This window comes from Bactrocera dorsalis, chromosome 6 (genome assembly GCF_023373825.1).
Source record: "Bactrocera dorsalis isolate Fly_Bdor chromosome 6, ASM2337382v1, whole genome shotgun sequence".
NCBI lineage: Eukaryota > Metazoa > Arthropoda > Insecta > Diptera > Tephritidae > Bactrocera > Bactrocera dorsalis.
The window spans coordinates 17,455,512-17,474,677 of record NC_064308.1 but is presented as its reverse complement, the minus strand read 5'-3'; the positions used below and the strand labels follow the sequence as shown (position 1 = coordinate 17,474,677).

Here is a 19,166-nt window from a genome sequence, read left to right as displayed (position 1 = left end):
TGTTGATCAGAACTTATTAGTGGCACCGGTACTTTTGTAGTACCATTACTTTCTGTTTAATTTGCGCACTTGTACATTCAGAGCGAAATAATTATAGCGTACAATAAGGAAAAGTATTCGGTATCGACAAGACGTTATATTTACTCTGTATTTTTAAGGATTTTTAAAGTAAGTTTGTTTTAAATAAATTATTAAAAAAATATTTATCCATCCTAACGAGCTTAATTTAATAACTAATTTAGAAATGCCTCGCGGAACCCAGTCATCGCTTGTTGGGCGTTCTAAAATTCAAACGATGCGGAAGTGTGGAGCTGCAATAAGGGATATAGCTGAAATATTCCATCGCAACAAGAAAACAATATGTTCCGTTTTAAAAAATACCGAAATTTATAGTACAACAAAAAGAAATGGACGTCCTCCAAAGGTTGATGAACGGTTGAAACAGCAAATAAAGCATTTGGCAGTCAGTAAAAACATTTCTCCAGCAAAAATTAGGCTTCAACTAAATCTTGAAATGTCCACCCGTCGAGTTCAGTAGATTTTAAAAGAGAATAGTAACATCTAGTATGCCAAACGAGCGCCTAAGCCTAAGTTGCTCCCTCGGCACAAAACTGCAAGGATGCAATATGCCCAAAAGCATTAATTGTGGGACGACAAGTGGAAAAAAGTGGTTTTTAGTGTTGAAAAAAATTTTCATTTAGATGGCCCCGATGGCAATGACAAATATTGAAGAGATATTCGACGACCACTATAAACAAGGCATTCGAGAAATTTCAAGGGGTAATCTCTTATGGTATGGGGGGCTTTCGGATACAATGGTGTAACCCCAATTTGTTTTGTAACGTATAAAATAAATTCTATAAGTTATAGTGAACTGTTAGACAACGCCTTAATAGATTTTTTCGAACGATTTTGTGAGGAACCGGGAATTTTTCAGCAAGATAACGCCGCGATACACAATGCAGCTGCAACAAAACGTTTCTTTATGGACAGATATATAGCATTAATGGACTGGCCCGCTATAAGTCCCGACTTACACCCCATGGAAAATCTCTGGGGAATACTTTCGCAGTAAGTTTATTCCGGTGGTCGACAATTTGATACTGTTAGAGATCTAAGGAAGTGCATTGAAGCCGAATTGAAGAAAATACCCAATTCCACCCTTCGCTCTCTAATTGAATCCATGCCGAGGCGCATAAACAGCGTTATTTTGGCTAACGGTAACCATATAAGTTATTAACACTTCGAATAAGTTTGATATAATATGAAATATTTGTTTGTACGCTATACTTTTTTCGTAACAAGTGAATTAAATTTTTGAATTATTTTACTAATAAGTAGTAATTTTTGTTTTTAAATATTGTGTAAATAATCCTCGATGTTGATTCCATTAATAAATAACATAAAAAATAATCATATGAAATTAGAAGACGAATAAAATAGGATTAATTATTTCGTGGACTGTAGTATTAAAATAGAGAGTTTTTATTGAAAATAAAACTAAAATAATCGATCCATATATAAAAACTAATGTGAGGGGTGAATCTGATGCTGTTTAATAAGTTTTTTAATATCAGGTTCCAATTTACTAAAGAACAGTCGCAAGTCGCCACGTTCGGTAACAAGCAAACGATTCTTTGTTGACATTTGAAAACGGATCCAACACCCAGTCTGGTATTTCCAAGTTCAAAATGTCCTGTTATCGTTCGGTGAAGTCAATGTGGAGGTTTTCCAATGTTGGCAGTAGGCAAACAATTCGTCTTTACTGCATGATACTGATAAATTCGGAAAATTGTGAAACTCTCGTCTGCCCAGATTCTTTTTGTGTAGAATCAGTTTGGCTGCGAAAGCAGCAACGATGTTTTTTGTTTTAATTAAATTTAGTTTATCGCATTGCAGTTGGAGATTCCTGTCGTTGAACAATTTATACAGGTCTGTCATGTAAGCTATATCATTCTTTGATGTTATGAGCTTATCTTGAAATTCTGTATCTTTAGTTTCCAAGAACTCTATAACAGAGTCAAACAGGTTGTAGAACCGACTCAGACAATTGCCTCTTGATAGCCAACGAACTTCAGTATGAAACAACAAACGATTGAAATCCTCGTCATTAGTAACACAAAGCTGATGAAAAAATCTATCATACAAGGAACTGTTGCGGATTTTATTGACTGCTTTGATGACATATTGCAGTGATTGAAAAAGCTTTTCACTTAAGTTTCTAGCAACTAAATGTTGTCTATGAATAACACAATATACACCAAGGACATCTGGAATTTTATTTTTTAAGTGCGCTATTAAGCCTTTATGGCACCCTATCATAGCCGGAGCGCCATCCGGAATCTCTTTCTCATCGCAAAACTTTTCCAATATATTGAATATGGTTTCGCCTTTTGTATCGGTCTCTAAATTTCTAGCAAATAATAGTTCTTCACATATTTTCCCATCTTTAATAAACCTCACGTAAGACAACAACAATGCTTCATTAGTTGGTAAAGTGGACTCATCGAGCTGAATTGAGAATTGGCTTGTCTTCAGGTGATCGCACAATGATTCTTCAATGTTTTCAGCCACTCAATTCGTCTTTGCACAGAATTATTACTCAAAGGAATTTTTCGGATAATATACATAGTTCAAAAGCTCAAAACGTGCGCTACATCAGCTACCTACCCGACGTCATTTCGCAAGTGATAAAATAAATTTTTCAAGAACTCACAGCATGCGCTACATCAGCTCGAACCTACCGACCCTACACCTTTGCGCAAATGATTATATTATGATAGCAAATGCCCACATACAGATTTGGCAATGGCAATAGCAAAACGTTTGACAGTTAGTATTCTATAAATTCTATCCTGTCGTGATGCCCCGTTATGAAACGGAGCGACCGATTGACATGATTTTCATTTTTTCTATATTCAATAAAATAGGACAGATATATGAACTACGCGGAGAGAAATATAGAACCGAGTCTGAGCAATCTTTTAATTCATATTAGTTGATGTTCACAAGTTGTTGTTGAGAGTCGAGAGCTCATGTAGTCGTTGTCAAAGAGGCCTCCTTGCTAAATAAAATTACAAATAACCCCCCAGGCCTCTACACAACGCCCCCATTTTCTTTCTGGATCTTTTACCGCCCCCTTTGACGCCTGCAGCGCCCACAAGGGGGCGTTATCGCCCACTTTGGGAAACATTGCTCTAGAATCTCATGCTACACCACAGTAACAAGCTACAACAATATCACTAAGAAATCGGGGTTGTGACTTAAACCTTACCTGTCCACCTCGTTTTAAAATTACAGATAGCGAATTTAAAGACTTCTTTGGAACACTAGCTCAAATATTTCTAGCAGGTGGAGATTACAACGCAAAACACAGGTACTGGGGCTCACGTCTTATTAATCCGAAAGGACGACAGCTGTATCAATAGGCGCAATAACCTTGAAATAATATCTCCTGGTAAGCCGACATATTGGCCTAGTGATCGTAAGAAAATATCAGATTTAATTGATTTTGCTGTAATCAAAAATATAGATAAATCGCACATAACTGCTGATACATGTGCTGATCTTTCTTCTGATCACTCTCCTGTATTAATAAAGTTATGTAAACAACCCATATTCGTTAATCCAAAAGTGGGTCTAACTCCTTATAAAACGAAGTGGCTAAAATATAAAATATGCGTGAGTAGAAACATTAATACTGAGTACAAAATAAATACAGGAAGAGATATTGACTAGCACAGCTATCTTCGCAACACCAAACAAAAACTACAAGCTCCTTGGTCCCAGAAAAATCCCTAATAGAGAAATAGAAAAGCTTGTAAATGAAAAAAGGCATGCAAGACGTGAGTGGCAGATAAATCGTTCCCCTTCCACTAAAAAAATTGCTTAAACGTGAGGAAGAAATGAACACAGAAATGTATATAAAGAAGCTGTGTCCAAATTCAAACAAACCAAATTTCCTTTGGAAAGCCCAAAACTCCATGAAACCACCAGCTAATTGTTTTGCAAATCACCTATAAAAGGTATTGCAACCTAATTGGCCAAAGAACAACTTTAAGCTGTCAATCTTACGCAACACAGCTAAAGAGTCGCTCGAGTCTTTTAAGACTTCACCTTCTGAAATTATTGGAATCATCAAAGGCGGGACATGATAATATTTCACCAAAAATGCTAATTGAGTTACCAATTATTGCTGTAGAGGTACTCTCTTTGCTCTTCAATGCAATTCTTAGTTTCAGATACTATCCAATTTCATGGAAAAAGTCGCAGATTATCTTGATAGATAAACTTGGGAAAGATTTAACACAGCCGTCATCATACAGACCAATTAGTCTTCTCTCTATCTTTCTAAAGTATTTGAAAAATTATTACTATCAAAGATGTCTCTTTTCCTCCACGAAAATAATACAATACCAATGCATCAATTGGAGGATGGAGTCATGTGTAGAAGTTCACGCAAGTGAGGAAAGTTCTCTGATCGCCATTCACTTGTGAGTGGCCAGAAACGATTCTTTTACATATGACTCAAGCGGCTCACGACTTCCGGTCTTTGACCAAGTATCCTCTGGGTAGCCTAAGAACATCTGTTTGAAGGCGAGCTAAAGTGAGAAGGCGAAACCTTCCCTCCGCAGGGTTGTGCCCTGGGTTTGGGACCCACCACGTAAAAACAGTACCAACGAAAACTAAACGACATCGCGTAAGCGATGTCTACGCCAGTAAAGAAGAAGAATTCGGAATTCGTACGAAGCGAAACGTGTCATACATACATTGATGGAATACCTATTGATGGTCCAGAAGCAATTACTTTCCCAAAAGAAAGATTTAGGAAAGTGTTCCATGAGGAACTTAGTGGGATGCCTCTTAAGTCAAGAATCATCCATGACATTTACCGAAGCGACTGTGACTATGGAGACATCATCATGGATACTAAACAGCTACGCAGAAAATTTTCAGGGGCCATCTTGCTCATCGCGTACCATGGTGACCACTTCCACATTGTCCTCGACTGCAGTTATTCCAACAACTCATGTCTTATTTAAATAATAGACAATTTATGGTAAAAGTAGGAGATTTCATATCTTATGAAACAAGCGCTGGTGTACCACAGGGCATCCTTTTAGGCCCAACTTTATACATCATATATACAGCAGACCTTTCAACAGCTAACAATCTATTAACTTCAACTTTTGCGGATGATACAGCTATAGTGAGCCGTAACAATTGCCACATTTTAGCATCAAGAAAACTCGCGAAGCATTTAAGTCCTGTTGAAGAATGGCTAGCGAACTGGCGTATAAATGTGAATGAACAGAAATGTAGGCATGTTACATTTTCGCTTAGACCCGGCAGTAAAAATAAACAATATTTTAGTACCCCAAGCAAACGAAGTAACATATCTTGGTATTGAGCTAGATAGAAGCCTCACGTGGAGAAAACACATCTCTAGTAAAATGACATGTATGAAGGTTAGAGTTGCAAATTCAAATTGGCTTTTAAATAAAAACTCCAAACTTAGCCTAGACAACAAAGTGCTTTTATATAATGCGGTCATAAAGCCGATTTGGATGTATGGCATTCATCTGTGGGGTACGACCTGTGCAACCAATAAATGGAGAAATATTGAAAAAAAAATTGTGATTTAAAAAAATTATTGAGTTTTAATATATTATTTAAATTTTTTTGGTTTATTATCTTGTTCGTAATATTATATTTCATACTTTTCATATTAGTTATTGATGAAGTGTTTTTTAAGGTTTGCCAGTATTAACTTCGGCGGACGCCTTGGAAGTTTTATTTTCGTTATATTTACATTATTTTCTTTTACTTTATTGCCATATATTTTTTCGATTTTATTATTGGCATACATCAATTTGCTATTTGGGATATCGGTTGCTGCACCAATTTAAATTAGGAATTCAATTCCAAAATATCAAACCGAATAATATTTTCAAAATATTTTATGAGGGTCGAACCATAAAGTTATTAAAATTTCTGGGTTATTATAAATTTCGGGTCGTATATGGTATATGACCTGGTTGTCCCATATCTTTTGTAATACTAAAATTTTTCCCTAAAAAAGGTTTTCTTCAATATACTTTCTCTTATTCTCTTTGGTATACTGGTTGGTTGATAAATGGTCTGCCATTTATACCTGTTACTCCTAATTTGTGACATTGACATGATTTTCATTTTTTCTATATTCAATAAAATAGGACAGATATATGAACTAAGCGGAGAGAAATATAGAACCGAGTCTGAGCAATCTTTTAATTCATATTAGTTGATGTTCACAAGTTGTTGTTGAGAGTCGAGAGCTCATGTAGTCGTTGTCAAAGAGGCCTCCTAGCTAAATAAAATTACAAATAACCCCCCAGGACTCTACACAACGCCCCCATTTTCTTTCTGGATCTTTTACCGCCCCCTTTGACGCCTGCAGCGCCCACAAGGGGGCGTTATCGCCCACTTTGGGAAACATTGCTCTAGAATCTCATGCTACACCACAGTAACAAGCTACAACAATATCACTAAGAAATCGGGGTTGTGACTTAAACCTTACCTGTCCACCTCGTTTTAAAAATACAGATAGCGAATTTAAAGACTTCTTTGGAACACTAGCTCAAATATTTCTAGCAGGTGGAGATTACAACGCAAAACACAGGTACTGGGGCTCACGTCTTATTAATCCGAAAGGACGACAGCTGTATCAATAGGCGCAATAACCTTGAAATAATATCTCCTGGTAAGCCGACATATTGGCCTAGTGATCGTAAGAAAATATCAGATTTAATTGATTTTGCTGTAATCAAAAATATAGATAAATCGCACATAACAGCTGATACATGTGCTGATCTTTCTTCTGATCACTCTCCTGTATTAATAAAGTTATGTAAACAACCCATATTCGTTAATCCAAAAGTGGGTCTAACTCCTTATAAAACGAAGTGGCTAAAATATAAAATATACGTGAGTAGAAACATTAATACTGAGTACAAAATAAATACAGGAAGAGATATTGACTAGCACAGCTATCTTCGCAACACCAAACAAAAACTACAAGCTCCTTGGTCCCAGAAAAATCCCTAATAGAGAAATAGAAAAGCTTGTAAATGAAAAAAGGCATGCAAGACGTGAGTGGCAGATAAATCGTTCCCCTTCCACTAAAAAAATTGCTTAAACGTGAGGAAGAAATGAACACAGAAATGTATATAAAGAAGCTGTGTCCAAATTCAAACAAACCAAATTTCCTTTGGAAAGCCCAAAACTCCATGAAACCACCAGCTAATTGTTTTGCAAATCACCTATAAAAGGTATTGCAACCTAATTGGCCAAAGAACAACTTTAAGCTGTCAATCTTACGCAACACAGCTAAAGAGTCGCTCGAGTCTTTTAAGACTTCACCTTCTGAAATTATTGGAATCATCAAAGGCGGGACATGATAATATTTCACCAAAAATGCTAATTGAGTTACCAATTATTGCTGTAGAGGTACTCTCTTTGCTCTTCAATGCAATTCTTAGTTTCAGATACTATCCAATTTCATGGAAAAAGTCGCAGATTATCTTGATAGATAAACTTGGGAAAGATTTAACACAGCCGTCATCATACAGACCAATTAGTCTTCTCTCTGTCTTTCTAAAGTATTTGAAAAATTATTACTATCAAAGATGTCTCTTTTCCTCCACGAAAATAATACAATACCAATGCATCAATTGGAGGATGGAGTCATGTGTAGAAGTTCACGCAAGTGAGGAAAGTTCTCTGATCGCCATTCACTTGTGAGTGGCCAGAAACGATTCTTTTACATATGACTCAAGCGGCTCACGACTTCCGGTCTTTGACCAAGTATCCTCTGGGTAGCCTAAGAACATCTGTTTGAAGGCGAGCTAAAGTGAGAAGGCGAAACCTTCCCTCCGCAGGGTTGTGCCCTGGGTTTGGGACCCACCACGTAAAAACAGTACCAACGAAAACTAAACGACATCGCGTAAGCGATGTCTACGCCAGTAAAGAAGAAGAATTCGGAATTCGTACGAAGCGAAACGTGTCATACATACATTGATGGAATACCTATTGATGGTCCAGAAGCAATTACTTTCCCAAAAGAAAGATTTAGGAAAGTGTTCCATGAGGAACTTAGTGGGATGCCTCTTAAGTCAAGAATCATCCATGACATTTACCGAAGCGACTGTGACTATGGAGACATCATCATGGATACTAAACAGCTACGCAGAAAATTTTCAGGGGCCATCTTGCTCATCGCGTACCATGGTGACCACTTCCACATTGTCCTCGACTGCAGTTATTCCAACAACTCATGTCTTATTTAAATAATAGACAATTTATGGTAAAAGTAGGAGATTTCATATCTTATGAAACACAGATAAGCGCTGGTGTACCACAGGGCATCCTTTTAGGCCCAACTTTATACATCATATATACAGCAGACCTTTCAACAGCTAACAATCTATTAACTTCAACTTTTGCGGATGATACAGCTATAGTGAGCCGTAACAATTGCCACATTTTAGCATCAAGAAAACTCGCGAAGCATTTAAGTCCTGTTGAAGAATGGCTAGCGAACTGGCGTATAAATGTGAATGAACAGAAATGTAGGCATGTTACATTTTCGCTTAGACCCGGCAGTAAAAATAAACAATATTTTAGTACCCCAAGCAAACGAAGTAACATATCTTGGTATTGAGCTAGATAGAAGGCTCACGTGGAGAAAACACATCTCTAGTAAAATGACATGTATGAAGGTTAGAGTTGCAAATTCAAATTGGCTTTTAAATAAAACTCCAAACTTAGCCTAGACAACAAAGTGCTTTTATATAATGCGGTCATAAAGCCGATTTGGATGTATGGCATTCATCTGTGGGGTACGACCTGTGCAACTAATATTGATATAATACAAAGTTTCCAATCAAAAATACTTATATCAATCACGTGTTCACCATGGTACATGCGTAATGAAAATATCTATAAAGATTTTGGTATTCCTATGGTAATGAAAGAAGTAGGGGACAGCAGAATGAAATATATAGCTAAACTACGAGATCACCTAAGCCTTTTGGCCAATGCTTTGGTACAATCCTGCGATCAAACACGCCTTAAAAGAAGAGATATGCGTGCGTATTAAAGAGCAATCACTTGCTTGAGCCTGTCTAATTTTTAAATAGATTTAAGATTTTATTACTTATTGTTAGGCTTTTAAAACAAAACTCAGATCCAATAATTAGAGAAATATTGAAAAAAAATTGTGATTTAAAAAAATTATTGAGTTTTAATATATTATTTAAATTTGTTTGGTTTATTATCTTGTTCGTAATATTATATTTCATACTTTTCATATTAGTTATTGATGAAGTGTTTTTTAAGGTTTGCCAGTATTAACTTCGGCGGACGCCTTGGAAGTTTTATTTTCGTTATATTTACATTATTTTCTTTTACTTTATTGCCATATATTTTTTCGATTTTATTATTGGCATACATCAATTTGCTATTTGGGATATCGGTTGCTGCACCAATTTAAATTAGGAATTCAATTCCAAAATATCAAACCGAATAATATTTTCAAAATATTTTATGAGGGTCGAACCATAAAGAGTTCTTACATACTTCTTTGTTATTAAAATTTCTGGGTTATTATAAATTTCGGGTCGTATATGGTATATCACCTGGTTGTCCCTTATCTTTTGTAATACTAAAAATTTTCCCTAAAAAAGGTTTTCTTCAATATACTTTCTCTTATTCTCTTTGGTATACTGGTTGGTTGATATATGGTCTGCCATTTATACCTGTTACTCCTGATTTGTGGTTGGCTTGTTTGCACAGGCCTGGGATTATTTAATACTTGTGTAGTCTGATCTCCGTCCATTGGTTCTAGGTTATTGGGATTCATTTGGTATAAATAGACATTCATTTAAAAATATCTTCAATTATTTTGAAAATTTAGAAATCCTCGATACAGGTCTTTTCAACCAGTTTCGTTACATTTTTTGGAAAAACGCAAACCAAATTGTGATCGCATTTGATTTGAACGAAGCTCTTTGCGCCTTAGCAAGAGCATTTGGTCAATAGTATTTACATAGTTTAAGGGATGATTTAAACCAGTTATAAAAGATCTCAAAGTGGTTTCTCGATTCTTAATATTTAATCGTTTTGTGATTTCAGAATTCGTTCCGTGTGTACATGAGGTTTGTTAGTAATATTAGGCCTAGGGTAAGTTTTCACCCGATTTTATTAATTTTAAGTACAAATATTCAATTCAAATTCAATTTTTGACAATGAAGCTTCATCCAGTACTAGTGTTTATCGATTGTATAGTGAGGTCGTAGATTACTCCAAGACGAATCTTGAGGTCGTCAAAAATCAGTTGTTTGTTCGGAAACAATTGATCACAAATTGATACTACAAAATCGCCATGTGATCTGTCGTAAGATTTAGACAACTATGGGCATTGGTGATACCAGCATACATATACATACTTGTACATTCAATATTGCATGAACATTTCACTGTAAAAAAAACTTGTTCATATTGGATCCGCTCAAAAAAGCTAGTGTCGATTCGTTGATAGAAATGTTAACAAAATGCAGAGCGGTTCTTTGAACAGTGAAACCTCCAATAACCGGATACTGACGGTTCCACAATATTTGTCCGCTTATTTAAATACACTACTTCTTAAAAAAACATGTTTTATAGTTATAATAAAACTAGCTGACCCGGCAAACTTCGTTCTGCCCAAAATAGATTTTTTTTCATTTCAAAAATTAAAACGGTATTGGTTTTAATAGAATATGAACGATTTTTCCTAATTTCATTGTGTATACTTTAAATACCGCCTTTTTTGTCCTTGACAAATTCACAATATTGAAAAATAGTGAAGAAAAAATTATTGCTGATTTTTTTGAACTGTTTTTGATAAAAAATTTAAATAAAAAAACATGATATACAGGCAGGTTCTGCAATTTACTTCCGAGTGAAATTTTGTGGAAAATACTTTCTGCACCTAATTTGACAAAATTTTTACAAATTTTACTCGGAAGTGAATTGCCAGAACCTGCCTGATAAACATTTTTTTCGAGGGTACATTAATGCTTTTTGAATTTAATTGCTTGAAAAATGCTACTCTTTTCAATAGCGCTGACATATCACGTCCAGGATTTGTTGACAATTTAATAAAATTAAGTTTGTACTATTCTCATTCAATTTTATTAGTTTTAATCGAGTCTCGAAAATATATAATTTTAGTACATATTTAGTTTAGGGCTGCACGGTACACGATATTTTTGGTTTTCTGTTCCGCGGCGTAAATAAACAGTGAGGAAGGTTTTCCAACACGGGAACACGCCACATAGAGCTGGCCATGTGAAAAGCAAGACATTTCTAAATTTATGCCGCATACTTCCAGCGACTGCCCTTGTGACTTGTTTATTGTCATCGCAAATGAAAGTTTCACTGGGAACTGCAAACTTCTGAATTGGAATGGCAAATCTGTTGAAGTTAATGGAATTCGGGGAAGTAAGCATTCCTCTCCCTTGAACGGGCCTTTCAAAATGCTTGCCACTATTAAATTGTCCATTAGCTTGGTCACAATCAGTCGAGTACCATTGCACAGTTTGGGAGCATGAAGATTCCGTAGCATAATAACTACAGACCCAACTTTGAGACTCAAATTATGAGGCGGCATTCCAGGCGGCATCAAAGAGTTTAAGAACTACACTGGGTCATTTACTACCTCGTCTTCATTTTCAACGCGATCGATTGATTTATATGACCGCAGTTCTCCCGGAATTTGATTTTGAATCGTCCAATTCAAGTCGTTGACATCCATATTTTTTGCTGCTAAAATTGCGCGCGTGCTTAACCAATCGTAGTTACCATAATTTTGAGCAATATTTGGATATACACTACTGATTAGTTCATATTTATTAGATGTGAATTGGCAAATCGTAGTTGGAATCGATATTAATCCACTGCAAGGATCTATCGGAACTTATCCATTTCCGATTCGCAGCAGCTCTTTTGAAAAAACCTCCGCACTTCTATCGTTTTGCAGCAAAACTCGCATATTCATGGTCAATGAAATGGTTTTAACAAACCTCCACAAATGCGATGACTTCAGACATGCGTTTAGCTCATCCGCCTTCTGTTGATTTTGGAATAACGGGAAGTGTTTGTCTAAAGTCGCCCGACAGCAATATCATCACTCCTCCAAAGCAACGATTATTGTTGCGCAAATCTCTCAGTGTTCGGTCGAGTTCTTCTAATGATCGTTTGTGGGCCATTGTGCATTCATCCCATATGATTAACTTACATTTTTTTTAAAACTTGTGTCATTGCTGATTGCTTTGAAATATTGCAAACAGGACTTTCGTGTATTTGCAAGTTTAATGGAAGCTTTAATGCTGAATGTGCCGTTCTTCCACCTTCTAACAGTGTTGCAGCAATCCCGGTAGATACAAGAGCTAATGCAATACCACCTTGACTAGGTATTGCTGCTAGTATTAAAGACAATAGGAACGTTTTGCCAGTCCCGCCGGGCGCATCGAAGAAAAATATGCCACCGTTTCCACTATCTACAGCATTTATTAGCTGATTGTACGCACTGCTTTGCTGTTCATTCAACAGTGGAACATTTGTTTGTACTTGTTGTTGCAAGTGAGTTATATCGTAAGCACGCTCGCGTTCCAATTCGCGACTCACTAAATCCCTTGTTTGACGACTTGGTGCCGGCATATGAACTTCAATCAATAGTTTTCCTCTCATAAGTAAACATAAATCTTCAATAAGGACTAATGCTTCATTGTAGATGTCAGCGTTCATTTGTAAGTCGACATTTCTCGTCGCTAATCGCAGGCGATGCAAAATATCTTCTGTCATGTCATCTTTGTACGTATTCCATAATAGACGCGGGTTTGAAGGCTGACATGTCGAAATTATAATAGCGAAAAGTGTACGAACTGCAGTGGCTGGTGTAGAAGCTATTGCATCCGCTAGCGTTTGATTCCAGTGACTGTCGTGTTCAAGCAATTGTAATTGTTGACATGCTTGTAGAAATGTTGCACAAATGGTACCATCTACAGTCCTCAATGATTCAAATGAAGCTGAACCACGTACATTAATCAAAAGCAAACGTCGGTGAAAGCATCTTTGGATGGATTGTGTAAATTCTTCCCAATGCATCAGTTGAAAAAACACCTGGATAACCATCTACCGGATGGCCGTTCTTCCTGCACAACCATTTCTTCGACGATGCATTCCATGTATAATACCGAGGCATCTCCGAGTAAAGCAATGTTCACGCGAACGGATCACTGGCGCAAGTTGCAAAGAAACTTGTTAAAGTGGTTTCTGGTGCTATTTCCGTTCGCTGTACTATGTTCTCTGCGTTGAAATAAACGCTGGCCATTCTCCAAATGAGCTGCCAGATGCACAACAGTAGGATGGCGTTCATGAATTGCAAATGAAAATATTCTCCAGATTGCTTCGTTGCAGTTCACATATCTGCACATTTGAAATTTGCTAATTTCATCTCGTTCAACGCCAATAACCGCCATATCGCTTCCTTTGGTAACTTATTTGCAAACATACTTAATTGATTTTATTGAACTGCAATACTCAACATTTATATGTGTTTTGAATGCCTTAGACAAAATTGGCGAATATGGAACGAACCATGTGTTATCAACCACGAAATTCTTTCCTTTCAATTGAGTGATGAATGTTCTGCCATTGTCAGCGGGTGAGCGACGCCGATAGAGAGGGTATCCATCGTTTCCAGTTTGAGTTTTCGAAATGAAAGCACGGGGATAGCGTTTTTTGCATTTACTGTCCGACATACAAACCGAAGATGGATCGTGTTCTCCGCATGGCCCATGAACCATATTGGCCATCACCACTTCGTGCAACTCTGGATCTATTTCAACATCAGGAATTTCGGCGGAAATGATGTCATCAATTTGGTCAGGTGTAATTTTCTCCACCATCCAAAGAAGAATGTGTGCGTGGGGCAAACCTCTCTTCTGCCACTTCACTGAGTACATCCAGCATCGAACAGTGCCATATACACGTTGTTTCGTAATAAAGTCCATCAAACATCTGAGTTTTTGTTTAAACACGCGTGCTGTAACGTCGTAACGTGGTGATTGACCGGGATGCAATAAATTAGTAATGTCTGGCCATTTTGGATTGCAAGTAAATGTAACAAACAAATCCGGCCGTCCATAATTGCGCACGTAAGTCATCGCATCCTGGGAGTACTCATGCATGTGTCTAGGACTGCCAATGTATGTCGATGGCAAAATATAGAGTCGACCAATATCTGTAATATCCGCGTCACCAATCATTGCATCTCTTAAGTGAATATACTCTTCAGATCGCAACTTCGACTGATTGTATCGCATGTAATTAAGTCGTTCTGTCTCAACTTTAACGTACATGTCAACTTCATACTGTTGAAATAACCGTCCATATCTCAGTAAGTGGTTGTCATAGTTTTGGCGAATCATCATTCGACATGCGTAAAACTTCATTGAACTGACTTTTTTATTTGTCTCGACACCTAAAAGCTTAAATTACCTATATGAAGTAGCAAACAAAAATTTTTTTTACTAACCATTCACCGGATTTATCATCTTATATCCTAAGTGATATCCGTCTTCTCCACGGCAGAACATGAGCGGATATTGCATTGCGTCGTAAGACCGATGTGTCTCACTTATCCGTTTTAGTGCGTTTTGATTTCTACGTTCGATAACAATATCACGCGACTGCAAATTTTCTCCAACGACAACAACTGATATTTCGCTAACTGTAGGTGCATTATATTGTCTTTCATGTGTCCCTGTTGGTCTTTTGTCCGCTTGTATGATTATACTATGATCATCTGTTGGCATACGTTCCAACGAAATCGTAAACAGTTTAATGAGGCCACTGTGTTCGTGTAACATTTGCTCTCTTTTCGTTGTATTGAAGATAGCACAACGCCGATTTACTTCATCATGTGAATCTCCCAGAAAGTAAATTTGGAGATATTTGTGTTCTTGATCTGGATACGGCAACAGCGATCCAGCGAGATGAAAAATTTGCCCATGAACCTGTATAATTGGAGGAAAGCTCTGTAGTTTCTGTCGAATATTGTTTGGCAAAAATACCTTAAACGTTGGATTGCAGTTTTGTTCATTTACAATTTCACCGCCAAACGACGTCATTTGAAAACAATCGTTGTACATTTTAGTGTGCTTTAAGAAATGGCTCGAGTGAGGAGATTCACCGTAAAGCAGCTGGAACAATGGCTGTGGTGGTGGAAGCAATTCTGGCAACTTAACTTTCCCCCGGCGCAACATAACCCTGGCGGTTCATTTTTAAATTTGACTGCATTGCAATATTGACAAACTACAGACATCTGACCAATTTGAACAGATGCGCTATATTGAATGTTTGGATCATATCGAAAACCTGCCCGTTCAATGTTCACAAAAGAAAGATGTTGCCGCTGTTGTCGTCAAATAATCGCATGTTGTGATATTACTTCATCACTTTGGCGAGCACGAACTTCCCTTCTTCTCGATCGTTGTTGCTGATTGTTAACTTCCCTTCTTCTCAATCGTTCTTGCTGATTGTATGTTTGGTTGACATCTTCTAACTGGTGCATGCTATTCTCCAGCAGTCTATTTCGTGGTGATACCCTCTCAATAACATTTTCCCTTTGACGTGCTCTGCTATTTCGTGTTCTCCTTGCGGCCTGGGAACTCCGAAAAGTGTTACCATACGTATAAGGTTTTACGGACCAATAACTTACCTTTGAAAACTCCAAAAATGAATGAATTAAACTAAGGAAGCAGATCAATTGAATGATAAATTCCAATGTACATAAATCGGTATTCACCAACACGCTAAATCACTTTCGCTAAAAAACTCACTTTTTAAAACAAAATATATCAATATATCTGTAAAGCAAGGCGCATTTTTATTGCCCTCTAAATTTTGCGTGTTCGATTGCAAAGCAAAATTGACGTTAATTTAATTTGTGTTTGTTTCATAAAACTGCCATTTCCATAAACCAAAAATAGCACGTAACACAACCAAAATTACGATATAACCGCTACTGTCACCGATAAATAAACAAAAATAGCAAGAAACAACCAAAATGTTGTGCTAGGTGGAAAATGAGATAAATATATGGTGGATTAACAACCAAAATAATTAAAGATTATATGGGAGGTACCACGCCCCCTTTTTCGATAACGCCAAGTTTTATGGGTGAGAATGGGGTTGTTTCCTATAGCTCTATACCAATATTCATGTTCCAACCTTAAACACTTTTGAAGATATTCACCTTGAAAATTCAGTTTGTATGGGAGGTGCCACGGCCCCTTTTCCGATTACCCCTTCTTTTATGTGTAAGAAGGCTTTTGATACCATATAGGTCTATACCAATTTTCAGGTCCCTACCTTGAACCCTTTCAGATATTTTGCTTAAAAAATTTAGTTTGTATGGGTACCACGCCCCCTTATTCGATAGCCAGTTTTATAGGTGAGAGTGGTGTTGTTATCCTGTAGCTCTGTACCAATTTTCTAGTTCCTACCTTAAACACTTTTGAAGATATTCGACTTGAAAAATTCAATTTGTATGGGAGGTGCCACGCCCCCTTAATATTTTGTTCTGATTTTAAGACATGACCTGCGCGTGGTAATAACAAACAAATCCCCCAAAGGAAGTATTTCATTTGGTTCAGCCGTTTTCGAGTTTTAGCGTTACAACTATACACCATTTCATTTTTATACATATATATAGATGTAAGTGACATATGCAAGTATGTACTAATTATTTATACAAACTGTTTATGTACCTTCTCTGCTTAGAGCTAAGATTTCGACTCGCTGTCCTGAGCGAAGCTCAAGTCAGTCGTTAGTCAACAGCCGAAATTATAAGACGTCAATAAATTAGTTATTAAATAAAAATAAATGTGTAAAATATTACTGGCGCAGTCCCCTTAAAGAACCTACGTACTACTTTCTAAATAAGTATACATAAGCTGTTAAAAAAAAAATTAAGTTGTACTAGTATAAAAGAACAATAAAACCAAAAATTATTCAACTGTTTAAAAAATTGTGTGTGGATATAAAATTTACATTAACTGTAGGTACGTGAAGTACAAAAGTCAACATTAAATGACCTCTATATAGAGAGTACATATATAAATCAACATATACGCAAAATTCGTTATAGAATAAAAGAACACTAAAACCAAAAACTATTCAACTGTTGCAAATAAATAAAAAAATACATATTAATAACTGCAAATAATTTGCACAAGTTCACCTTTAATGACCTCTATTGGTATAGAGAGTACATCAATCAACCTCTGGGCGATATTCGTAAATTTCGTTCTCACGAGTGAGTTAATATACGTATGTATGACGAGGAAGTTAATAAGCTTTGTCAGCAATGTGTATGAACGTCAAAGCTACACCAACTACTTCACAGACAACAATAGTTAGCCTAGGAGAGGTAACACAGGTGAGTGCAACAGCAGCACAGCCGATAGCTGAATTAGCAACAACTTCAACAAGCTTATTGACAACAACATCACTAACAATGGCTGAAGCTAGAGCGCGTACCGTACAAAGCATTAAGTTGGTCGCTCCATTTGATGGGGATAGAAATTATTTAGCGATGTTTATTGATTGCCTAAATGCGCTGATTCCAGCATCGCATACTCTTAGTGAGGAAGAGAAACCATTTTATTTTCAATGCATAGTAAGTACTCTTCGTGGCCCGGCATTGGACGTAGTAAGAAGAGAGAAACCTGCAACATGGAAAACGTTGAGAGCTCTTTTAATTGATGAGTTTGCAGATCCTACACCAGTCACAACTGCAATATTATTAATTAGTAACATAAGGTGTAAAGGTAGTGTAAGGCTACTTTGCGAAGACATAAACACAGAGGTTTGTAAAATAAAAGATAACATAAAATTAAGAGAGTCAAATACTTCAACCATAAATTTTCTTCGTTCTGAGTTAAAACAAATTAGTTTAAAAACTCTTAAGAGAGAATTACCATTTCATTTAGTAGCGTTAGTTAATGCTAATATGGTTACGGATCTTAATTCCGCCATTCGCGTTTTAAAAGAAAATTTAGTTTACGATAGTGTAACTGAAAAAAATTTAAAAAGCAAACAAACAAAACAGCAGTTTAGTAATCATCGAAACTCAAATGCGCTTTCAGCTTTAGCTAGTAACACTTTTGTGAATGCTCAACAATACACTCCTAATAATAATAGTCTTACCGATATGCAGCGGTATTATCCAACTAGTCATGATTTTACTAATGTTCAACAAACGCCGTACTACAATGCCCGTTTTAGTAATAATGCACAAAATCAAACATATCACCCACAATTTAATATTCCTAACAATTTTAGTAACCCACAGTCCTCACATAATAACCCAGTAGTGTATCCACAACAAGTGTACAATAATCGGATAAGTAATTCAAATCAGTCTAGAATTAAGCGTTTCGGAAATCCTGAACCTATGGAACAGGATAGCGAAAATTTTCGGCTAGAGGCCTTGGATACTTACCAAAAGTTGAATTAAAATTCGAAAACCGCCCTTTAAAGTTTCTAATTGATACAGGCTCCTCAGTAAGCTTAATTAGACCTAACCTTTTCAAATCAAAAGTTTTAGAAACGAAATCAATTACTCTCACAACAGTTACAGGGGAGATAACATTAAATAAAATTCAAAAATTGCATAATAAGTGCGAAAAAATGGATTTAATATTTTACGTTTTCGATTTTTCGTCAAAATATGATGGTTTGTTAGGGTTCGATGTACTCCAAAAACTAAACGCTAAAATTGATATTGTTCGCAAATCTATTATTTTAAACGATGTAGTATATAAGTTTGTAGATAATATTGCTACAAAGCCATGCCAATTTTTTGAAAATTTAAGTATAACTAGTAATTCCAAAGATTTTGGATTTCGACTCGAACATCTGAATAAGGAAGAGCTTACCATTATAAAACAACTTTTAAATAAATACAATAGTATATTTTATAGGGAAGGTGACACGCTAACGTTCACAAATAAGATTAAACATAAAATTAAGACGATACATGAAGATCCTATATACGTCAGATCCTATAGGTATCC

At 36.4% G+C, this 19,166-nt stretch overlaps 2 protein-coding genes across 14 annotated transcripts in view; both read right to left on the bottom strand.

The window, feature by feature from the left end:
• Positions 1 to 19,166, bottom strand: part of LOC105225491 (uncharacterized) — a 232,280-nt gene that overhangs the window by 5,547 nt on the left and 207,567 nt on the right. The window lies entirely within an intron of this gene.
• Positions 5,905 to 16,641, bottom strand: LOC125779283 (uncharacterized). 3 transcript variants are annotated; one of them, XR_007423255.1, is made up of 3 exons: positions 14,621 to 16,641; positions 9,678 to 14,566; positions 5,905 to 6,034 (listed from the first exon to the last, which is right to left on the bottom strand). XR_007423255.1 is itself a non-coding variant. In XM_049460510.1 (3 exons), exons 1-3 carry the CDS (start codon positions 15,348 to 15,350, stop codon positions 13,581 to 13,583), a joined length of 1,659 nt encoding a protein of 552 aa, XP_049316467.1. In that variant the 5' UTR covers positions 15,351 to 16,641; the 3' UTR covers positions 8,883 to 13,580. The 3 variants fall into 3 exon arrangements, 2 of the variants coding, with proteins under 2 accessions (XP_049316467.1, XP_049316466.1); XM_049460510.1 differs by lacking the exon at positions 5,905 to 6,034 and having other exon boundaries at positions 8,883 to 14,566; positions 14,621 to 15,101; positions 15,159 to 16,641; XM_049460509.1 differs by lacking the exon at positions 5,905 to 6,034 and having other exon boundaries at positions 8,883 to 14,566.

Bases quoted from the DNA above. Each gene is read 5' to 3' on its own strand.
- LOC125779283 (XM_049460509.1), bottom strand. From the start codon at position 15,350: ATGTTGCGCCGGGGGAAAGTTAAGTTGCCAGAATTGCTTCCACCACCA. The intron at 14,567-14,620 runs GTTAGTAAAAAA...TTAAGCTTTTAG, and splicing joins GATGATAAATCCGGTGAATG to GTGTCGAGACAAATAAAAAA.